This window comes from Urocampus carinirostris, chromosome 19, assembly GCF_059441175.1.
Source record: "Urocampus carinirostris isolate Australia breed hairy pipefish chromosome 19, RoL_Ucar_1.0, whole genome shotgun sequence".
NCBI lineage: Eukaryota > Metazoa > Chordata > Actinopteri > Syngnathiformes > Syngnathidae > Urocampus > Urocampus carinirostris.
In genome coordinates, this window is record NC_142367.1 from 20,750,811 (window position 1) to 20,771,446 (window position 20,636).

The 20,636-nt window shown below is 40.7% G+C and overlaps 1 protein-coding gene across 2 annotated transcripts in view; it reads right to left on the reverse strand.

The window, feature by feature from the left end:
- Positions 1-6,642: 6,642 nt before the first annotated feature.
- LOC148347672 (thyroid hormone receptor alpha-B) overlaps positions 6,643-20,636 on the reverse strand; it is a 187,744-nt gene continuing 173,750 nt past the window's right edge. For both annotated transcript variants that reach the window (XM_088323710.1, XM_088323711.1), the window contains one exon: positions 6,643-19,791. In XM_088323710.1, the coding sequence (XP_088179836.1) occupies positions 19,541-19,791 (251 nt within the window). In that variant the 3' untranslated portion in view covers positions 6,643-19,540. The remainder of the gene's footprint in view (positions 19,792-20,636) is intronic.

The window sequence follows — 20,636 nt, forward strand, 5'->3', positions numbered from 1 at the left end:
TAAATTTGCGAATTACTTTTTGAATCAAATTCATCAAAAACCATATATTCATAGCGGGTATTAATACACACAATAAGAAATCCCGAACAGCTTTAAAAGAGGAATCAGGAAGCGTCTTCGCTCTGCCAAAATGAGGATAAATGTGATCCCTTTGTTCTCTCCAACACTGCTTGTGTGCCTTCTATGCGTGTGTTATTGCCTGAGAGGCTTCCAGCAAAAAAAAACAAACCCCGGAAAACAAACAAAAAAAAGAAAGGCTTCATTCCTCACAAACTCGCAAAAGCTATTCAAACACAAGGCACCTTCCCAAACACACTCAATGTGATATTTATTACGGTACCCAGACATGCTTTATAGATGATCTGAGACTCCGTTAACAAACACGCCGATGGCGTGGGTTTCTTCGCCCGCGTGAAAAGCAGAAACGATCGTGTTCCGAGCATGCCCGAAAACGATCTGGTCCTGTATCGATAAAATCCCTCCCCTCCCCAGAAATAATGTACACGACAGGCGGGACGCGGGGCGACCACACGAAGCGAATCCAATTCCGCTCGTGTCCACAAACAGGGAATGTTTGCAGGCGCTACGAAAATCACAGTGATTTACTGGAAGCTGGCAGGCTGTCTGGAGGTCGTCCGTAGAAATATTGCTTTTTGCCGTTCCTCGGATGATTGAAGCGATACCTGTGGGGCCTCGTGTTCTCAAAACCCTTTTTGTTGTTTTGGGGTGCTGTGAGCAAAGAGAATTTCAGGATTTATACACGCCGATATTTGACGTTAATGCGCCAAACACGATCCGAATTCATCCATCCATCCTTTGTCTGCACCGCTTATTCTCAGTAGGGTCGCGGGGGTGCTGGAGCCCATCCCAGCCATCCTCGGCAGTGGGCAGGGGACACTCTCAAATGGTTGCCAGCCAGTCGCAGGGCACACAGGGACAGACAATTCACTTGCTCATTCACACCTAAGGACAATTTGGACCGGCCAATCAACCTAACATGCATGTCAGGAACAGGGAGAACATGCAAACGCCACACAGGGAGGTTGCGGTAGCTGGACTTGAACCCTGATTCTCTGCCCTGTGGTGCTGCACGCTAACCACACAGCCATTGTGCCGAAACCGTAAGCAGAATATTTAAAAAAACGACAGCATGTGCACTTTGACCAAACCAGGGATATCGGTAAAGCAGTTTATTCATGCACACAGACTTAGACGTAGACTAAAAATGCTAGTCTCAAGTCAAAATTTTCTTGTGGTTGTTTGAACTTGAAAAAAAAGGGATTTTCATTTTGTTTTAATCGGTAGGCGTTTTTAAGGGGCATAGGGTGGTACTGTGAGCGAGTGTGAGAATGTTTCAGTATATGCATGGATTTATTATTTTAGTCAATGATCTGGGTATCAGTATTTAAGTGTTTCACAAGAATTCAGTTGGATTTCATCATTTCTACTTCCCATTTTGGTTAAATGTAATCCAAAATCCATAAACACATATGAAAGATTAAATGTCATGATCAAATTCATTCTCACTTGAAATCCCGCCCTTAGTTAAATCATTTAGTGATCAAAGCATAACACAAACGAACAGAACTCTCAACTGTCATAATTGTGAATATATTTCAGAAAATTGGAATTGTCTTAAGTCAGGGGTGTCAAACTCAATTGCACTGAGGGCCAAAACTCAAACAGGGTAATTATTTATGGAATAAACTCAAATGTGACTTAAAAAAACATAAATATGAATTTTAAAAAAGACGTGAAGATTATTCCAAAATAACTTAAACATTATATAACTTAAAAAACGTTGCTCTCCATAAAAAAATATTTTGTCAAAACAATAAAAAATTAAATTATGGAAAAAACAGTAATATACATCAAATTTGTGCTTTTCACTTTGGTGAGAAATATATGCTGGGTCCTCATCTCACCTCATTAGCTGCACCGCTTATCCTCAGTAGGCTCGCGGGGGTGCTGGAGCCCATCCCAGCAATCATCGGGCAGTGGGCAGGGGACACCCTGAACTGGTTGCCAGCCAATCGCAGGGCACACAGGGACAGACAACTCGCTCGCATTCACACCTAGGGATAATTTGGACCGGCCAATTAACCTGAAATGCATGTCTATGGACTGTGGGAGGAAACCGGAGTGCCCGGAGGAAACCCACGCAAGCACGGGGAGAACATACAAACTCCACACAGTAAGTCAGGTTGCTGGATTTGAACCCACACAGGAGGTTTCCAAGACCTTAGAACTGTGCCGCAGACGCGCTAACCACTGCGCCGCCGTGCTGCCCCGCTGGGTCCTCATATTTTTCTTTAACTCTTCAACTTTTTGTGTCTTCTGCTCTGCGTTGAGGTTTTTCAACTTACTCCGCCGTTACTGTGCCACTTTACATACAATTCCTCATTTCGATCCACAAAGACATACAGGTTTACCAACAATATCGTTAAACATATATTCATCTTTCGATAGGTTTTGAAAGGCTCCGATTTCCAAACCAACCTTTTTCTTGGCCATTTTGAGGGTTTAAAATCCTCGTAATCCAGAAACACAGAAACGTCACCCTGCTTTTATCCATTTAGCCTTCCTTTTTTTAATCGATATAAGGTCGTCTCTGGGTGTTCCTGACACTAATCACTCACTCTCGTTTTATGTTTATTATGCGGTAATCTAACTCTAACATGTCTTTGATGCTCTTTTGATTCATTAAAAAACATTTTGTACTTTTGCAGGGCTTGGAACCAATTAGCGCATTTACATTCAAAAGGCGTCTCTACTTATGAAGTTTTCAGTTTACGAAGTTAAATTCGGAAGTAGAGGTACTGCTGTAAATGAAAAATGGATGGAAAAAAAGACTGCTTCTGCGGGTGTGCCTTGTATTCCGGTGCGCCTTATAGTGCGGAAAGCATGGTCCGTTAATGTGTGAGACCCATTAGGAAAGAGGGAACGAAAAGTAGTTGATGTGAGAGCAATTTTAAGCAACGGTGTGTGCGTGAGAGCCTTTCAGTACTGTACTGAACTGTAATGCAGGGAATGTGCGGTTCAGCTGTCTGAACGCGTCGTCCTCGCCTGACCTGATTTACAGGGCCCACGTATGTGCACCGGGACGAGAGAGGAGGGGGAGGGGGGATGATCTTACATAAGAGTTCTCCGACGTACACGCCTCACATGCTATAAGCACATGGTCTGTCTGCACTCGCTGTGCTCATGCATTATTGGACACTGCAGATGAGTGAGTGGAAAAAGTGAGCTGGGTGAATAATTACAAGGGAGGAGATAATGAAGTAGGGGGCAAAATTGTTTTTCAGCATTTGAGTCAACGCCAAGTACAAAGAAAAACAGGAAAGTTCCCAACACAAAGGGGTGCATTACAAGGGTGGGTGGATTGATCCCATACCTGTCAACTTGTACATTTTTGCTGTACTAAGTACGTTTATAATGCATTTTTAAGACGTGTACGACGTACAAGAAAATCTGTACGGAAAAACGCGAATTTGTCAATGATGGGTACCATCCGGTATACACAGACTATCACCAAACGGCAAATCAATTAAGTCAAACGAGTTCGCCGCGGTAGCCTCTATCTCGTATGTTTTTTTTTCCGTTGCAAACGAAACGAGCGGTTTGATGCTACTGTGCGCATGCGTCTGCCGCCTCGGATTTCATGTGGCAGTTATCAGGGTTGGGTAGGGTTACTTTAACTTGATTACTTTCAATTACCTTTGGATTACTGTTAGGATTGTATAATTATATTTATCCTACAGTTGACATTTAATATGTTATATGTGTTCTCAGCCATTTTGAAGAGTTCTCAGCCTGTAAGCTGCTCTTCAAGGCCATGAGTTGTTTTTGATGTACAGCCTGTCTTTTGTCTCACATACCAATGGATACATCCTGACCTGGCATCCCATAACTCAAGATTGTTCTTCACCAAAGAGCCTGGGAAGAAGGAAGGGAGTTTGCCCAGGACAGAGGTCACCTTTCATCATCGGCTGGAAAGCAGGCCTTCAAAAGAAGACTAATTAACTCTACATAGCAAAAGTTAGAATACGGTCTCGATTTGTTAGATAGAATCCCCGCCCCTCAGTAAATCGAGACTCATGTATTACAGGGCAAAAAACATAATAAAAAGAAGGAGATTCAGAGATTTCGGCAGAGCCCAGCTAGCGAGCAAGCGAGGAGATTCGTAACAGCTCGATCTCCGGGGCTCTCAAAATGATAATTAATAAAGTAACTAATTCTAAATAACCGATTCTCTATGTCTTCTTTTATTTCAGAGCGTTTTATTAAAAATGTTGGGGACATGAACCTAACAATTACTTCAATACCAAATATGCTAATAAAAGATAAAAGAAACTAAATATGAATAAAATGACTAAATTTTGTGCAGGCTTGGGGAGTAACGGAATACATGGAACGGCAAAAATGATGTTGGCAAGCTGTTTGGATTGATTTTCATTTTGTTTCTGTCGCATTTTATGTTAGTTTTGCTGGAGATTAAAGAGATCAAAGCCAGGAGAGAAAGCTTACCACGTGTTGTGAGTCATAATGTCATGGACCAGAACAAGCACTCGGATCCAATAGCGTCAGTTTTATAGTTTATTTGGACAAGGTTCGGTGGAGCAGGCTTGAGACGTCGGGTCTTGGTAGCAGAAAGCCTCTTTGGACGGAATGGCAGCTCCGTGGTGAAACGCGTGACGAACAACGTAGCAGGTAAGTCGGTGGCCGGGGCGGGAGAGTAGATCGTAAACTTGTAACAGAAAAGGGTCAGGCAACGAGAAGCAGGCTTGGAATAGACAAAGGGATCGTGGGTACCTTGAATGTTGGAGGCTCACTCATGGAAACGAGGAGTACACTCGAACGTCCATCTCTGGACGCTGACAGCTTAAGTAGAAAGCTTCCACCAATCAGGAAGCCCAATCCAGCACGCCAGCTGATTACCTCAGGTGGCTCCAGTTAGGTAATCACGACACAAAATTGTATTCATATTTAGTTTTTGTCTTTTATTAGCATATTTGGTATTGGAGTAATCCAAAAGTAATTGAAAGTAATCAAGTTAAAGTAACCCTACCCAACCCTGACAGACTATCACCAAACAGCAAATCAATCAAATCAAACGAGTTCGCCGCGGTAGCCTCTATCTCGTATCGTTTTTTTCCGTTGCAAACGAAGCAAGCGGTTTGATGCTACTGTGCGCATGCATCTGCCGCTTCCGATTTCATGTGGTAGTTATGTAGTGAAAGGAAGTCCGTCTCTTTTTAGAGAACTGGCTTTTTTGGCTAAACTCGTTAAAGAGAGCCGGCTCTCAAATGGCTCACTTGCTTTGATGCATTATATGACGAATGATTATTGTTGTATAAAGAGGTTAAGAAAAAAAGGAAGTGTAAAAGGAGAAAATGAAAAAAGACAGGTTTGTGGTGATCCCCTTTAATCAGTATATTACCAACAATAATTGAAAGTAGAAAATGAATTCATAATTTGAATAAGAAAATTGTATTATTCTACTTAATTCTATTTGCATGTATTTTTTCCTTCTACAGTGAACGTCCAAGCGACTTCATTTTTGAACTTTTTTTTATTATAAACCTCATTCCTGTCGATTAACTCAGTATCTCACAGCAAAATGTTAATTAACAATGTATATGATATAACGAAACACATGTACAATATAACATGTTAAAATACATAAATATACACGTTTAAAAAAAATATGGTGTAAGATTACTTTGTATTTTGTAAGGGAAAATACGACAATTTGTAAGGGCATGGAGCCCTGGAGCGCGACAGGTATGCGATCCAAATATCAGCTTTATGGATTTAAGTACTTGGATCAGTTCAATACTATCGTCTTGGATCGATACAGTGGGTCGTAAGATTATCCATACCTAACTTTCAAATTGGATACAATTTTGTTTGTGCTTTTTATGCACTCACAGCTCACGGATCCCTTGACCACTTAAGTCGTAAGTCATCACTTACTGTGGTGTGTCTTGGGCAAGTAGAGGTTTCCATAGTTACCAGAGACAAACCTCTCTGATGTGACTCAGATACAGTGTCTTAATCATCTGATCACTGTTGTTTTTGGGTGTCATCACAGTTTCCTGCACTGTTGCTGCCATGCCATTGGCTGAAACAGTTGCTCCACGTCCTGGTTTAGCCAGTTAGTATAAAAGCACCCTCTATTCTGCCGTTCACTTTCCTTTGTTGATGTTCTTTGTCAATTATTTGTTGACCAATATGTTGGTACAGCAATGCCCTGGGGCAGATCAGACAGAGGCCTCTATACGTGCCACGCTTAGGATTTACTTTGATCCAGACTACGTCTACTCTCCTCTCCTGGCTTTCGACTCGTTTCCGACCGCGTTTTTGCTCTCCAGTCCTGGCTACTGACCCGTTTTCTGTTCCCGACACCGCCATCCCTTGCCACGGAAGTCTCACTTCCGCGTTTAGAGCGACCTGCTCCCCGCGCCCAGCGATCACAGGATCATGGGTGCAACCCTTTCCTTTCTTCCAAAAAAACTGAGAGAAACATAACGCAAGTGGGTCCTGTCTCCGTTCTGGTCTTGACATTTACTAGCATTAGCAAAATATATATTTTTTCACAGTAAAATGTATTCCATATAACTCCAAAGAAACAAACCGCCGTGATGTTTGAGGTTTGATTTATTAGTGCATCATTGAAAAAAACAAAACAAAAAACTCAACAGACTAGAGAGGCGATGAGAAGTCACTTAAGTCACATATTTATTACATAAATATCTCATTAAAATAGACCAGCGACAATTACCATAAAAAATATGTTTTCTTTTGAAAAGCCTGACTCACAAAGAAACGCTTTAAGAAAAAAAAAAAAAAAAAAACCTAACCCGAAAATTACCCATAACACATTTTACACACAAAAACGCTGATTGTCACACGCGGGCCACCGTATGCACACGTGACCTGCCCCCCAGCCCCCCTTTGGCGAGAGAGGGGGGCAGTATGTGAGAGTGGTGGGTGAGAGTCCAGCGTGTTTTTGTTGTTACATGAGAGGACATCACAGTAGATCGGCGGCCATTTTCCTGCACGTTTTTCTTTTTTTGTCGTTTATTTGCTCCTTGTGTGCTTTGGCCCCAACGCATCCTCGACGTGCTTGGATTTTTGTGAATTATTTGTATTATGTTTTGTTTTTTGCATGTTGGCAAAGGTCCAAAGATTTCTTTGTCAATTCTTGAAAGACAAAGACCAGCTTGACCCAATTACACGAGAAAAGGTTGTTAAAAGTTTTAAAAACTGGGAAGTCTTTCTCCAATTTTGCATTGCCTATCAGTGAGGTTTTGCCATGTTGCCGCGTGAAACTGAACAGAGTGAAGCCGGCATACTGCTCCAAATACTATTTAATATCAGCTTTCCCTCAGAGAGGAGGTTCAAATGATTGAATTTGGGGATATTGCTGTGTCTCTCCCTTTGCTGTACTTTATGTGAAAAACAATTAGATGCTATCAGCATTTTAGATAAATATATTAAGAACATTAATAGATTAAGAGGTTCTTTGGGTATTATATGCTATAGGAGTCACTAGCGATACTATCATAAGTTTCTTTGTTGGCTAATAGTCCTTTTGTGGGGAAAGGTTCTATTTTCTTGTTTTGATATTGAATGCAAGGAAAAACATCCTGTTTTTTGTGCAATCTTAAGAGATTTTTTTGTGTGCTGTTCCTAAATAAGAAGCCACAAACACATTTTTGATAAGAGTAGTTTTTGTAAATGCGGATGTGTGAAGGTGGAGTTCTTTGCGTTAAGATTTCAAAATGAATTTCTAGCACATCCAGCAGATTGCTGGGTGTAGTGCCTTTGCTGAGTTAGGTGTAAAACTATTTTACGATTTTACTGTTGATGGCCCAAATTCTTAAGGATTTTTACTACGGATGCAGTTTTATTTGGGCAAGGAGATGTCTGGTTGCAAAATCTGGTTTCAACGTCCATGAAGTTTTTTAAATGCACTACTTTTTCCAGATTCTGTGTTAAAGAGTGGACTTGCAAAACTATTGTTTTTGGGAGTCAATTTAAGGGATTTTGTCAGGTTTATCATCTGCTTTGTCACATTAGAAAGGGAGATGTAGAAAGAGACGTGGCAATAATGCACGCACTTTTTGCTGTGTTCTGTATTAAATGTCGACGGGAAGAACCTTTTTACTGTCATTTTAAGGCTTCCCCTCAGGATTCTTTCACATTTTTGTCACACTAAAGAAGTAGATCAGCGCAGGTACCATTGTTCGTTTTGGTTTTTCAAACTAGATGGGAATGATCTTTCAAGTGCTCTCGGTCTTTACGGTAATTGTAAAGAGTTTTTAAGGATGCTTAACTATTTTCGATGCAAATATCCTCATTTTGCTAGATTATTTATTTATGGTTAATGTGTTTGTTCTTTCTTAGGGAAAAAAATAAAGGATTTCTCCATGGATTCGTAACTTTTACTTTTAAACACAAAATGGGTTGACTTAAATAGAGACATGGCAATATATAGTTTTAACATTTTTATTTTGTCTTTGGGGCAATTTTAAGAATTTCATATGGTTTTCTTAACTACTTTCTCACACAAAACAGGGAAATGTACAAAGAGGCGTGACACACTCCCTGTTTTGCTGTGTTCTGTGTTAAACATGGATGTGAAGAACATTTTAAAGGACATTTTGAGGCCTTTTTGAGGAATTCTTTCCTACTATTTAGCCACAAAGAGACTTGTTTGGTTTGTTATAGAAGTTAATGTGAATAGTTTTCTAGTGCTCTCCGTCTTTGTAGCAATTTTAAGGATTTTCCAGGGACTCTTTACTATTATTCTAGATTATTTGTTCAAGGGAAGTTCTTGTTATGCCTTCAATTTTAAGCATTTCTCCAGTGATTCTTTTAAACACGTAACGGTTGACATACACAGAAAAATTGTAATATCTTCTTTTTGCTGGGTTATGTGTGAAAGGTGGACATGAATTGTCTTTTGGGCAATTTTAAGGATTTCATAAGATTTTCTTAACGTTCTTAAACAGGGAGATATAGAAAGAGACGCGGCAATACTGGATCCTCTTTCTGCTGCATTCTTTATCAAATCTGGTTGTGAAGAATGTTTTTATTCCCCTCTGTCATGAAGGACATATTAGGGCTTCGGCCTGGGATTCTTTACTTCTTTTTTTGCACACAAAAGAGATCTGCATTCAGACTCCTGTAGGGTTATCTTTTGCTTTCTATCGTTTTGTCAATTCTCAACTACTTTTCGATGATAGAATCCTCCTTTTGCTAGGTTCTTAGTTCAAGGTGAACCCGAGGAAAATGTTATTTTGGAGCAATTTTATAAGGATTTCTTCACAAATGTTGAACTTCTTTTAACACAAAACTAGCGCAGCAACACAGAGACACGGAATTAGACTCTTTTTGTTGGGTTTTGTGTAGGCGGTGGAAGTTTTGGGCAATTTTATGGATATCAAAAGGGATACTTAATTACATTTTTGCACACTAGAGAGGCAAATCACTGCAGAGACATGGCAATATCCTCATTTTGTGTTGTTTGGTTTGTAAAATATTGACCTTTTTACGTCTATGTGCTAATTTATATTGTTATAAGAAGTCACATACAGAGAGTACCTCATTTCTTGGAACTTTGTTGTTTTTAGCATGCTTTTACATTTTTTTTTTGTAATTTGCAAACATTTCTGTCAACCTGACACATTTGAAGGTCTTTGGCACCTTGTAGTGATCTGAGGGACCAGGCCGCGGTCACGCGAGGCCCCTGGGACGGACTAGAGAGCCTATCTGCGAGGTGGTCTGTGTGAATCTTTTTTTTCCTGCCCTACCAAAAACAATAAACAAAAAAATAAATAGCAAGTACTCGCCAAAGGAGAAGCGTTTTGACATCTGAGCATGAGGAATTCAGCGCGTTAAAAACAGGCTTTTCGACACAGCAGCGTTCACGTTGCAGAAACGTCTTTTTTTTTTCTCGAATGCGAAGAGCGGACACACACCCGAGTACAAGGTCAGTGCGACAACACAAACATCGAAGACGAAGCCCGCCGGGGTCGCCTTGAGCAAGCGAGCGAGAAAGTAGAAGAAGACGACGTCTCGTGCGGACGTGAGGTCTGCAGAGGTGTTTGGACTTTGCTGGTGTGGTGTGAGGCGGCTCGGACCTGCTACAGAGGGGTTTGTTTGCTTTTCGACGTCCCTTGGTTGGGTTCCTGGCTTTGCATACGACGGAGGACGGACGGACGTAAACGGGAGAAATGAGGGGGCGGTGGCTCAAAACACTTTTGGAGGCTCCGTGGTTTCAAACCTGAGCAGCTGTTATATCTTTTTGCGTTCCACCTGACAAACATTTGCATATGTAATACGTTCTGTGTTCATACTCTCTTTTGTGTACATTCTTAGCTGTCTGGGCAGGATCTTTCCCAGCCGCTCCTTAAATTTACAGTAAGTGCTCTCTGTTGAAAAGGAATTAAAATAAATTCGAGTTGAAAAGATAAAACCTATACAAAGAGAACCATTCAAATCATGTCTCTCCCTTCGCTCAATGGACCAAAACAACGAGACGCTCTAAAGCACTGCTCTGAAGTCCCGACCAAGATAATTTTTGAGGACATTTTAGCCTCTTGAAAGATTTTGAGAGAAGGGATGACGTGACACACTTGTGGCTAACTACGAGACACTCTAAAACTTGCCCTGATCTCCATTCATCTCACTACAAAGCTCTCCTATGTAAAAAACAAAACAAAAAACAAACAATGTACTGTTAGCATTGCTAGCTATCTAAGACCTGTCTTCATCTTGCAGATGTATATACACGTGGCTAAGGGTTTCTAGTCTGTTTGAATGACCTCCCACCACCTTTAACCTCAAATCATATTTTCCTTGTTCACACCAGTGACGTGCAGTCAGGTGAAGCACAGCCTCACCTATCATCAAGGAGATATAACATTAAAAATATAATGATTATCTCTATTCCGTCTTCGTTTTTTTATTTCTTTTAACTGTAAAATGTTTGGATTGTCTTTTTAATAATATATAAGAATTTTCACATTACATTATGAATATTGTTTGATACGTAGTGCCTGCTAGTGGTACAAAAACCTTTAATTCAGTAGAAATAAACGTTGATTTGAATACTAGGCAAAAATACATGAACTATCACACCAATCTTATTTTTAGTTAAGAAATAACAGGTCGAGAAATTTGTATTCCTTTACAGAGTGGAATCTCAGCTTAAGTTGTCCGGCAGGTTGTCGCCATGCTGTGCACCAGACAACACAGTGCCATCTAGTGGTCAAATACAACACCCTGGGGCTTTCAATACAGTATGTAACACACTAGTGTGCGGAACCTCTGCAGATGCAAAATGAGGCACGCTATTTTCTTGCCTCATGGACGAGGACGAAAGCAAAACCTAGGATTCGGACTTGACGCAAACCTAGGCCCCAAATAATAGAGCTAGTAATAGTATTAGAAACCTAGCAGCAAGTAAAGCCTTGCAGTAATATTTTTCTTGTTTTGTATAAGCGGGCTACTTATCAATTGATACTTCAAAAGGAGAAGTATGTAAAGTATAAATGTGCTGAGCGTCTGCAGATGCAGAGTGAGGCATGCAATTGTCTTGCCTCATGGCAGAGGGCGATAGTGAGATCAAGGATTCTGATTTGGTGCAGAACCCAGCCCACAACAATAGAACTAGTTACAGTAATAACAAGCAAGCAGTAAATCAAGTTATCCGGTATTTCTATTTAGTTACATGGACTATTTTCAAAATGGAGGATTACCTATCAACTGTTTATTTAGAAAGAGTAGCGTAAACACTTCTTTTATGATTTAAAGACAATACAACTTTCTTTTTCCAATGCTAAAATGCATATATTGTTTTCTTGCTCTGCCAATACACTAAAATAAGGTTCATTTATTCAGACAAAAACCATACTGCACATCACTGGGTCCAACCCAATTTATATTCCAGGTAGCACGCAATCATCTCCAACCACGATTGCAGAGATTAGCCACAGAGATGAACACCAAGTTCCCTTCAAAGGATTTCCTGAGTGCAGCCTTTGGCCGCATCATGGAAATCTTCTTTAAAATCTTCCGTCAGGCCAAAGGCTACTCACGAGTTATTGCGTGTCTTTGAGACAGCTTATAAATCTGCGTTTCAATTATTTGGCACCACGACGTCACCCAGACATCCTGTAATCTCCCTTACGCTTCTAATCTCCTCCGCGACAATCTCCAAGGAAAATGACGACTCTCAATTTGCCGAATGGTCGACTAACCTGGCCTGGATCGAACACAAGCTGAAGTACATTCTTCCAAAAGTGTGGCACATTTAAGACGGGCCTCCAACGGTGCTTTGGGTGAGTGAGGGGCAAGCAGGGAGAGCGGCGGATTCGGCAGCTCTACACATAAAACACATACGTACACAAACACACAAAAAGCAGGCTGGAGTCACGTTAAATACCAATATCAAATGCAATCCAGATATGTGACTGAGAGAATGGCATCATATTATTCGATGATAAAAATGGACAGATATTCAAATCCCACACTTTAAAACGCATCAATTCGAAAAACTGATGTAGTGAGTTCTCTATTTAAACACTCGCCCTTTTTCCACGTTTTGGCAGCCTTATTTCATTCATGTGTGAAAAAATATTGCAACCCAAAATTATTGGATTTTTGGTAACAATTACATACCTGTCAACTTTACCCGAATTTTAGAGGCTTTTCGATTAAATTACAGGGCTTGTACACCGATGTCGATGCCTTTTTAAAGGACTCTCAAAGCCAATTTTCCAATTTCCCCAGCACCATTATAGGAGATATTTCAGATTTTTAATCTTGCATGTGCATTTATCAACACACATGATTTTAAGATCTCGAGTAAATCTGAGATATGTTTGTTTTCTCGATAAGTCTTTCCCCATAAAGGTGTTGGGTAAAAATGACAGTAATATGTAGTTTAGATTTTCAGTTGCAGGAAGTTCTTCCCATTACAATTTACCACTGGGGAAAAGCAACCTTCATTTTTTGCATTGGCCCTAACAAAAGTCCACAATTGATACGCGGTAATACACATTTCATAGTTCCCTATATAGGTGGATTGAGCACCTGTCCACTTGGGCGCGACCCGTACGGGGTGATGACGCTTCATAGGACAATGCCATACAAACTAATGCCAGCTGCAGTAAATCACGAGCAGAACAGAAATACAATGGCTAAGGGAAGCCGCCAGAGAGCAAAGTCAGGGTCTTTTTTTAGGCGTACTTGAGAAACATGGCAACAATGACAGGCATTTACAAGCACTTCACCCAAAATGTAAGCACTTTTCAATCCTTAAAACCACTACAATAAACTAAATTCAAGAATTATCAAGGATTTCAAGCTCCAGTACTAACTTTAAAATTGTGTACACTGTATAACAATTTTTGTACAGGAAATAAAAAAGGTTATTGTGCTAATATTGTCGCAGTATTCTATGTAGTCTGTTCTGCTGTGAATTAATGGGTTAGGTGTCGTGTTTGTAAGGTTTATTATCGCTTAATCACGGGATATTGCAATCATTAAAAGGGGAGAAATTGACTCAGCCTTACAGGCATGCAATTATGAGAGGGAAACGTTTCCATTCGAGAAAAAGGCCACAACAAAATGCGGAAAAAGGGAAGCGATCTTTTATCTTTTACCCCCCAAAAAACAACAACACAGCACACAAACAATAAGCACATTTATGCAATTAACTTCATGACCGACTTGCTAAAGATCCCGACACTAATTGAGCAATGACAATATCTGACTTTGAATGAAGACAAACCAAAAATTTTTGTGTCCATCTAAGTTTCATCATCATTTATTAAAAAAAACAAAAACAAATATGTTCTTTTACCTGAGAGAATCCTTCAACAGCTTTCATGACCCAGTCACAAAAAGTTGTCTGTATGTGTGTGTGTGTGTGTGTAAGTATATATATATATATATATATATATATATATATAAATAAAAAAATGTGCGTATGTGTGTGGGCGTGGCCTTGCTGCTTTCAAGTGATCACAATCTGTGAGTGGATGATTTATACGTTGAGCGAAACTTAAGAGGTTGGCTTTATTGCACTCTTAAAATTGTAAACTTTGGAAGTTAAAAATCCTAAAAAAAATAAAAATGAAAAAAGAAATCATATTTCTTTTTCCCGTTATCTTTGACAAGACGCTAAAGCGCGTCCAAAGTGCTTGCAAGGTTAAGTGCTTTTTTTTTGTTGAGGATTGGTTGGCGCGCTGCTAAAAGCTAATCGCGCCTGTTGGCTCTCTTTACATTAACTTGGTCGCGTGGTAGAAAACGTTAAAGCTTTTGTACGAGTCTCAAAGAGGCAAGGAATTTAGAAGACAAATGAAATCTAAATGTAAGACTTTTTTTTTGGCAACCACCCACAGAGTGACGAGAGCAACAAGTCCACTGAGGCACACACAAGCACGCAGTTTAGATCGGCTGCTTTTAAGCCGCCGTGCTAAAGTCAAGGTCAACTTGGTGATGCGTGGTTACCAAAAACGCACAGGTGACCAGAATGGGTAGGTCTGTTTTTAGGGGCAGTTAACAAACTGAACGGAGACACAAAGGTACTTGAGAAGGGCGGATTCATTTATTTGTCTTTTAATTTTTGCTTGGTTGCATATGCAACCACAATGGGTAGTTTGTTGGAGGCCAGATAACCTGATGTGTCTTCAGTTTTGCCTATTAAGAGGGGCTGATTCATTTGATTCATTTCTTTTTGCTTTGCTAGCACATTTAGTCGCAACCAAAATAGGTAGTTCTGTCACACTGTAAAGTTTTTTTTAAGGGGCAGTTAACTCTATGGGTCTCAAAGAACTGATTTGTTATCTAATATTTGCTTTGTTGGCAGATTTAGTTGCAAATGTGACCAAAATGGTAGGCTCACTTGCACTTTAGTGTTGTTACGTTTTTCAGGGGCAGAAAACTCAACGAGTCTTTTTTTGCGATTATTCTTTTTAATAATCTATTTTTGCTTTGTTAGCAGATTTGGTCACGTATGTGACCAGACTGGTTAGCTTAGTTGCACTTTAGTGTTTTTAAGTTTTTAAAGGGAACAAATAAATTCATGGTTCTTTTTTGAGGCTGATTTGTTTATTAAGTTATTTTTGCTTTGTTGGCAAATTTAGTCGAGAATGTGACCAAAATTAGTTGACTGTTGGGGTAGATAACACCATGTGACTTTAGTTTTACTAATTGTTGTCTGATTTGTAGATTTTATTCATTTTTGTTTGTTAGCACATTCAACAGAATATGCGACCGAAATGGGTAGCTTAGTCGCACTTTATTTTTGCTTGTTACCAGATTCATATGCAAATGCAACCGAAATAGGTAATCGCACTCAAGTGATGTTTTTTAGGGGGAAATAACTCCACGTGTCTTCAGTTTTGCTTATTACCAGCTGATTTGGTGCTTTTACTCGTTTTTCATTTGTCAGAAAATGTTGTCGCTTATGTGAACAAAACCTGTAGCTTAGTCGCACTTTGGTGTTAAGTTTTTAGGGGGCAAATAACCCAATGGGTGGTTTTGGGAGCAAATTTTTTTTAAATTCATTTATTTTTGCCCGTTAGCAGATTAAGTCGCATGTGCGAATTGTGTAACCACAGAAGGGAGCAGATGAGCGGACTTGCATAATAGACAGTGAAACATTACAAATCACTAAGCCACAGACGCACACACACACACACGCACAAAGCCTGCATGACAAAGGGGTAAGGGTTCGGCTGAGAAGGGGGAGGTCAGCTAATGTGTAGGACGGTTTAGCCGCGTCGAACCGACAACATTTGTCAAAAACGCACACAAACAACAGCGCAGGTGTGTCGTTTTACATGTGCGCCGTCCTCTGCTGGTGTGTGGAAGTTTTTATGAGGCAAGGGGGTCGGGTGTCTCCCCCATCCCTCCACTCCTTTTAGCTACATTCAATACCAGAAACACTTCAGCCTCAACCACCCTGGACCACCCTCTCTTGCTCCACACGAGCCTGCCACCAGAGGGCGGCGGAGTTAGAGGGCGGGCGGTGCGCTTTCCGTAACTTGTACACATATTTTTTTTTCCCCGAGCGTTCTCATGTGCCGGCAAACAAAACGTTAAGACTCCCGCTTCCCGCGCTCCTTTTGACTGGTTCTTGTGAGGTATGACGAGATTGTGTTTCAGTTCCGGTATCTTTTTTTTTTTCGCTTTCAGTTTTTTTTTTTCCAAAGACATAGTACTTTAAAAAAAACATCAACATTTAAAACAAAACAAACAGAACGTTGTTATCCTGTTGTCGGTTGCTCCTGATAAAAGTGATTCCGTGGGGAGGAGGTTTGGTTGACACGCACGCGCAAACTCTCACATCTCGGTTACACTGCATGCGAAAGTGACAACAGATCCTTGTTTCCTTTTCTTTCCCGCCCGCAAAAAAAAAAACCCAACAAAAGAGAACAAAACAAGGACAAGCCGAAAATAAATCTGCTTCTTATCAAGAGTCCTTTTAAAGTCATCTCTGTTTTTCATTGAAGGATTTAGAAATATCTATATGCTCTTTTGCTCAACCTGCTTTGCAGTGGTTCTCAAACTGGTGAGGGCTTCATTTTTTTTTCAAAGTTTGTTTAAAGTGCATACATACATTTGAGGACAAAAATCATCGAGCGATGGGAATCAAGAGCAAGAAATTGTGAATTTCCCTGCGGGGATTAATAAAGTATCTATCTATCAACGGATTGGATAGAAAAAGTCCCTGTTAAGTTAAATAAAAACAACGTATTTTTATACAAAACGGCTTAAAAAAATCGAGGGGAAAATCGAGCGGTTCTGTAGACTTGAGCGCGAAATAACGCGTAGCAAAAACGAGTTTGACATCATTGACTAATTTCACTTTACAGGGTGTTGGATATTGTCATGTCAGGACAGGGGTCGGGAAGGTATAGCTCGTGAGCCAGGTGGCGTTTTTTTCATGAGTACATCTACCTCCGAGATAAAACTCCCTCTTTTTTCAATGAATTTCGGGCCGGGAGTGCAATAGCGTGTTTCTACCACTAGCTGGAACAGCGCTGTATTGCTTTTTTACGTTTAAGGCTGACAAGAATAAATGTCAATAGGATTTTTTTATGCGTCTCCAAGCCAATGGGGCATCTTGGTCTCTTCACCTGTCCTTTTGGGTCCGACACATAAGTGGTCGGTGACTCTTCAAATGACAACACCATACAAACTAATACTGGCTTAGTCAAGAGGGAAAGAGCCACCATAGCAGGTGTCTGCGTCATTTTTTTTAGCAGACTTGAATAAGTTGTCTTTGTATTTAATGCATGGTCTGTCGGGTCAGACTGCCAGGAAACATGGCGACAATTTCAAGAATATACAAGCACTTCACCCAAAATTCAAGCACTTTTCAAAGTTTGAAAACACAAGATTAAAGGGAGTGTGCTAATCTAAGTGCCTCCTAGTGGTACAAAAAAACTTTATCCAGTAAAAGACAAAAACAAACTTTGATTTGAATAATAGGCAAAAATACATTAACTAATCAAACAATGGTAATTTGTATAGATATTTATAGATTGAGAAATATGTATTTCTTTTGTATAGTGGACCCCATACCTAGTAGTCGCCGACATGTTTGTCTGGCATCATGCTGCTACGCTGGGCTCATTTGGCACTGTTTTTTGTTTGCATTAGACAATACAGTGCCATCTAGTGGTCTAATTTTACACAATGTACCTTTTAAAATCCAAGCTTTTTCAAGGATTTCGAGATGAGATGCTTAAGAATACAAATGCCAGTGTGACATCATCCTTCTACTATTAACTGGGTACTTATTTCAAGCGGAAGGTTTGCGCCTTATGACTTTTAAGATGGAAGTTGGTAGGCTTCAAGGATGTCAAAAACACGAATCTATGAAACAGAATGGAGGACGAATAATGACCAATCAAATTGAACTTTGTCTTAGAATGTATGGTGTAGCTCTTACTGGAATAATAATCAAAGAAAATATTTGGTTTCATGGCGCTTTGAGTCAAACAAGTTCCCGACCCCTATATTAGCACTTCATCAATTTAGCAAGGGAAGGCTCCATTTAATCCAATCTTTCAGGTGCACATGTTTTATCTGTTGATTTGGCATTAAGATGATGAGTACGAAGGATCTTTAGCAAATGACCCACAAGATTGAGAACCCCTGCGCAAAAGCAACTTTGCACTCGCACACACTCACACACTCGCAGCCTTTTCCCCTCCAGACTTATGTCGATTTCTACCGACCCTCGTGTCTGTCTTTTCTCACGATGAAGGTCCCTCCCCGCTTCCAACGACTTTGGAACAAAAGGGAGCCGCTCCAGCCCCGTTCCTTTGTCGCCCTTGATTGGCGAATAGGCCCGGGGGCTAATACTGACAGTAGCGAGTGTTGGGCTGAGCCCGCTGCCTCTGTCACACAGAGGACGCTCTTTATTTTTTTTTTACTTGCACCAACTGGGAATGGTGCAAAACAACTGAGATGGGGAGGGGGGGCAAAGATCACTCCTGTCCTTCCAGGCCACAAAGTCGAACCTTCCGGAGCTCCCGGAGAGGGAATGAACACGGACGCTCCCCGGTTCACGTTCCTCCGTGCGGCGTCCGAGCTCTCCTTTTGTTGAGGTTTGAGGTGCGTGTGCGGATTTAAAATCTCAAAAAGACGACTCTTGGTCCCATACTTTCTTTAGAAAAAAAATCTGATTCTTAGATCTCCCAACATAAGAGCAAAATGGCGTGGCCCTCCTGTCTTCTTAAGTGGTACTTCTTTGTGACTGATATCACGGATGTGTATGTGGGTGCGTGCGTGTACATAGGTGAGGTAGTGCCCGGAACCAGTGGGGTTATGTGTCCACTTCTGAGGTAAATGGTTGCCATTTTCTTGGCATGTTTTTCCTGCACTGCAATGGTGTCCTGTTTCAGTTTTCCTTTAACTATTAAAAAAAAAAAATCAAAAACAAACCGGAACACACACACACACAAAAAAAGGCAAATGTGTATGGAAGCCTGTTAGAGGACTGTAAAGGCCCCGCAGGTTAGGACCCCGAAAGGAAACATAAAAAAAAAAGCTACCATTGAAGGCAACTAATGAGGCATTCACGTTACTGAGGTGAGGTGTGTTTCCGTGTGTCACAGGTGCCGGTTTGATGACTTTAAAACAAAAAAGGTAGATATGGAGCAACGGTCAGGACAAAAACAAAAAACAAAAGTAGTCTGAAGTAGAAGGTTTAGCACCAGTGTCACTTGGGATGGACTTGTAACGGCTCAGATTGACTTGAGGAATCGATGTCCGGCTGGGACGCTACGAAGAAGAACCATGAGCGAAATACTTGTAGGAGCTATGGCTGCCGTTTCTGCGTGTATTTAGGTGCGTTTGTGTGTGTGTGTGTCGACGTCAAAATGAGACAGCATGCTCAGACAGAAGGGCCGCCGTGATCGAATTTGTTGTTTCGCCATCTGCTGGTGAGTCCTTTTCCAGTTCAGAAAAACGCCGCCCCATCCCCCTCTCCACGGTGGGTTTTGCGTCACACCTCCTGGTCCTCGAAGACCTCCAAGAAGAGCGGCGGAAAGAGCTCATTGGGACACTCCACCTTCATGTGCAGGAAGCGGCTGGCGTGGCAGGCGCCGATCATGCGCAAGTCGGTCACCTTCATCAGCAGCTTGGGCCAGAAGTGAGGAATGTTGTGCTTGCGGTAGTTGATGTAGTGCTCGAACGCCAACAGGTAGGCCTCCTGGCATGTCTCGATCTTCTCCACGCACGTCAGGCCTGAGCGGTCTGAGGAAACCGTATGGAAAGTGATTGATTAACCCATTTAATACCATGACGTACAAATACATTTTCAAGAGCATTGTCCCTGAATTCCAAAACAAGAAAGTAACTTTTTTTGTTTTCTTTAAAAAAAAAACTATTATAAAGGGTTAGGCACTGCTCATCAGTAAGTATCGAGCCTTTGGGAGTGATTTCAGTAAAATAAATAAACATTAAGTCAAGTCATGTCATGTTTATTTGTATAGCCCTTAATCACAAGGAGTCTCAAAGAACTGATTAGTGAGCAGATCTTTGTCCACACTTTGAAGTACTCGTTATGAGGTCCTCCATGTCAACACCAACTGATGTAGTAGTTGTGTATCACCCACCTGGACCATATTCAATTTTTTGGTATAACTTTTTGGAAATGTTACCCGACTTAGTAAACTTCTGCAGACAAAGTGATAAATATGGGTAATTTTAATGGTCACTTGAACTCCCCATCTAATCTATTTACTTTTCAGTCACTGATTGATGTACTTGGTTTTAATCAAATAGTCGATGTGCCCACTCATAAAGAAAGGGAATACTCTAGGCCTCGTTCTGACCTGAGGCGTGGTAGCCTGAAACATTTTGGTGTCACCGTATAATAATGCTATATATGATCATTTCCTTGGTAAATGTGAGGTGCTGTTTTAAGTTTATTTTGTTAAGGAATACGGCTTTGGTTAACGTCCTCGACTCTGCTTCTATGGCATTAATTTTAACCAAAAAAAGCCTATATCTTGGTTTACTGAATAAATGGAGTCACTTAAACAAAGTTGCAGGAAACTTGAATAAAAATGGTGCACTACAAGGCTTGAGGTTTTTGA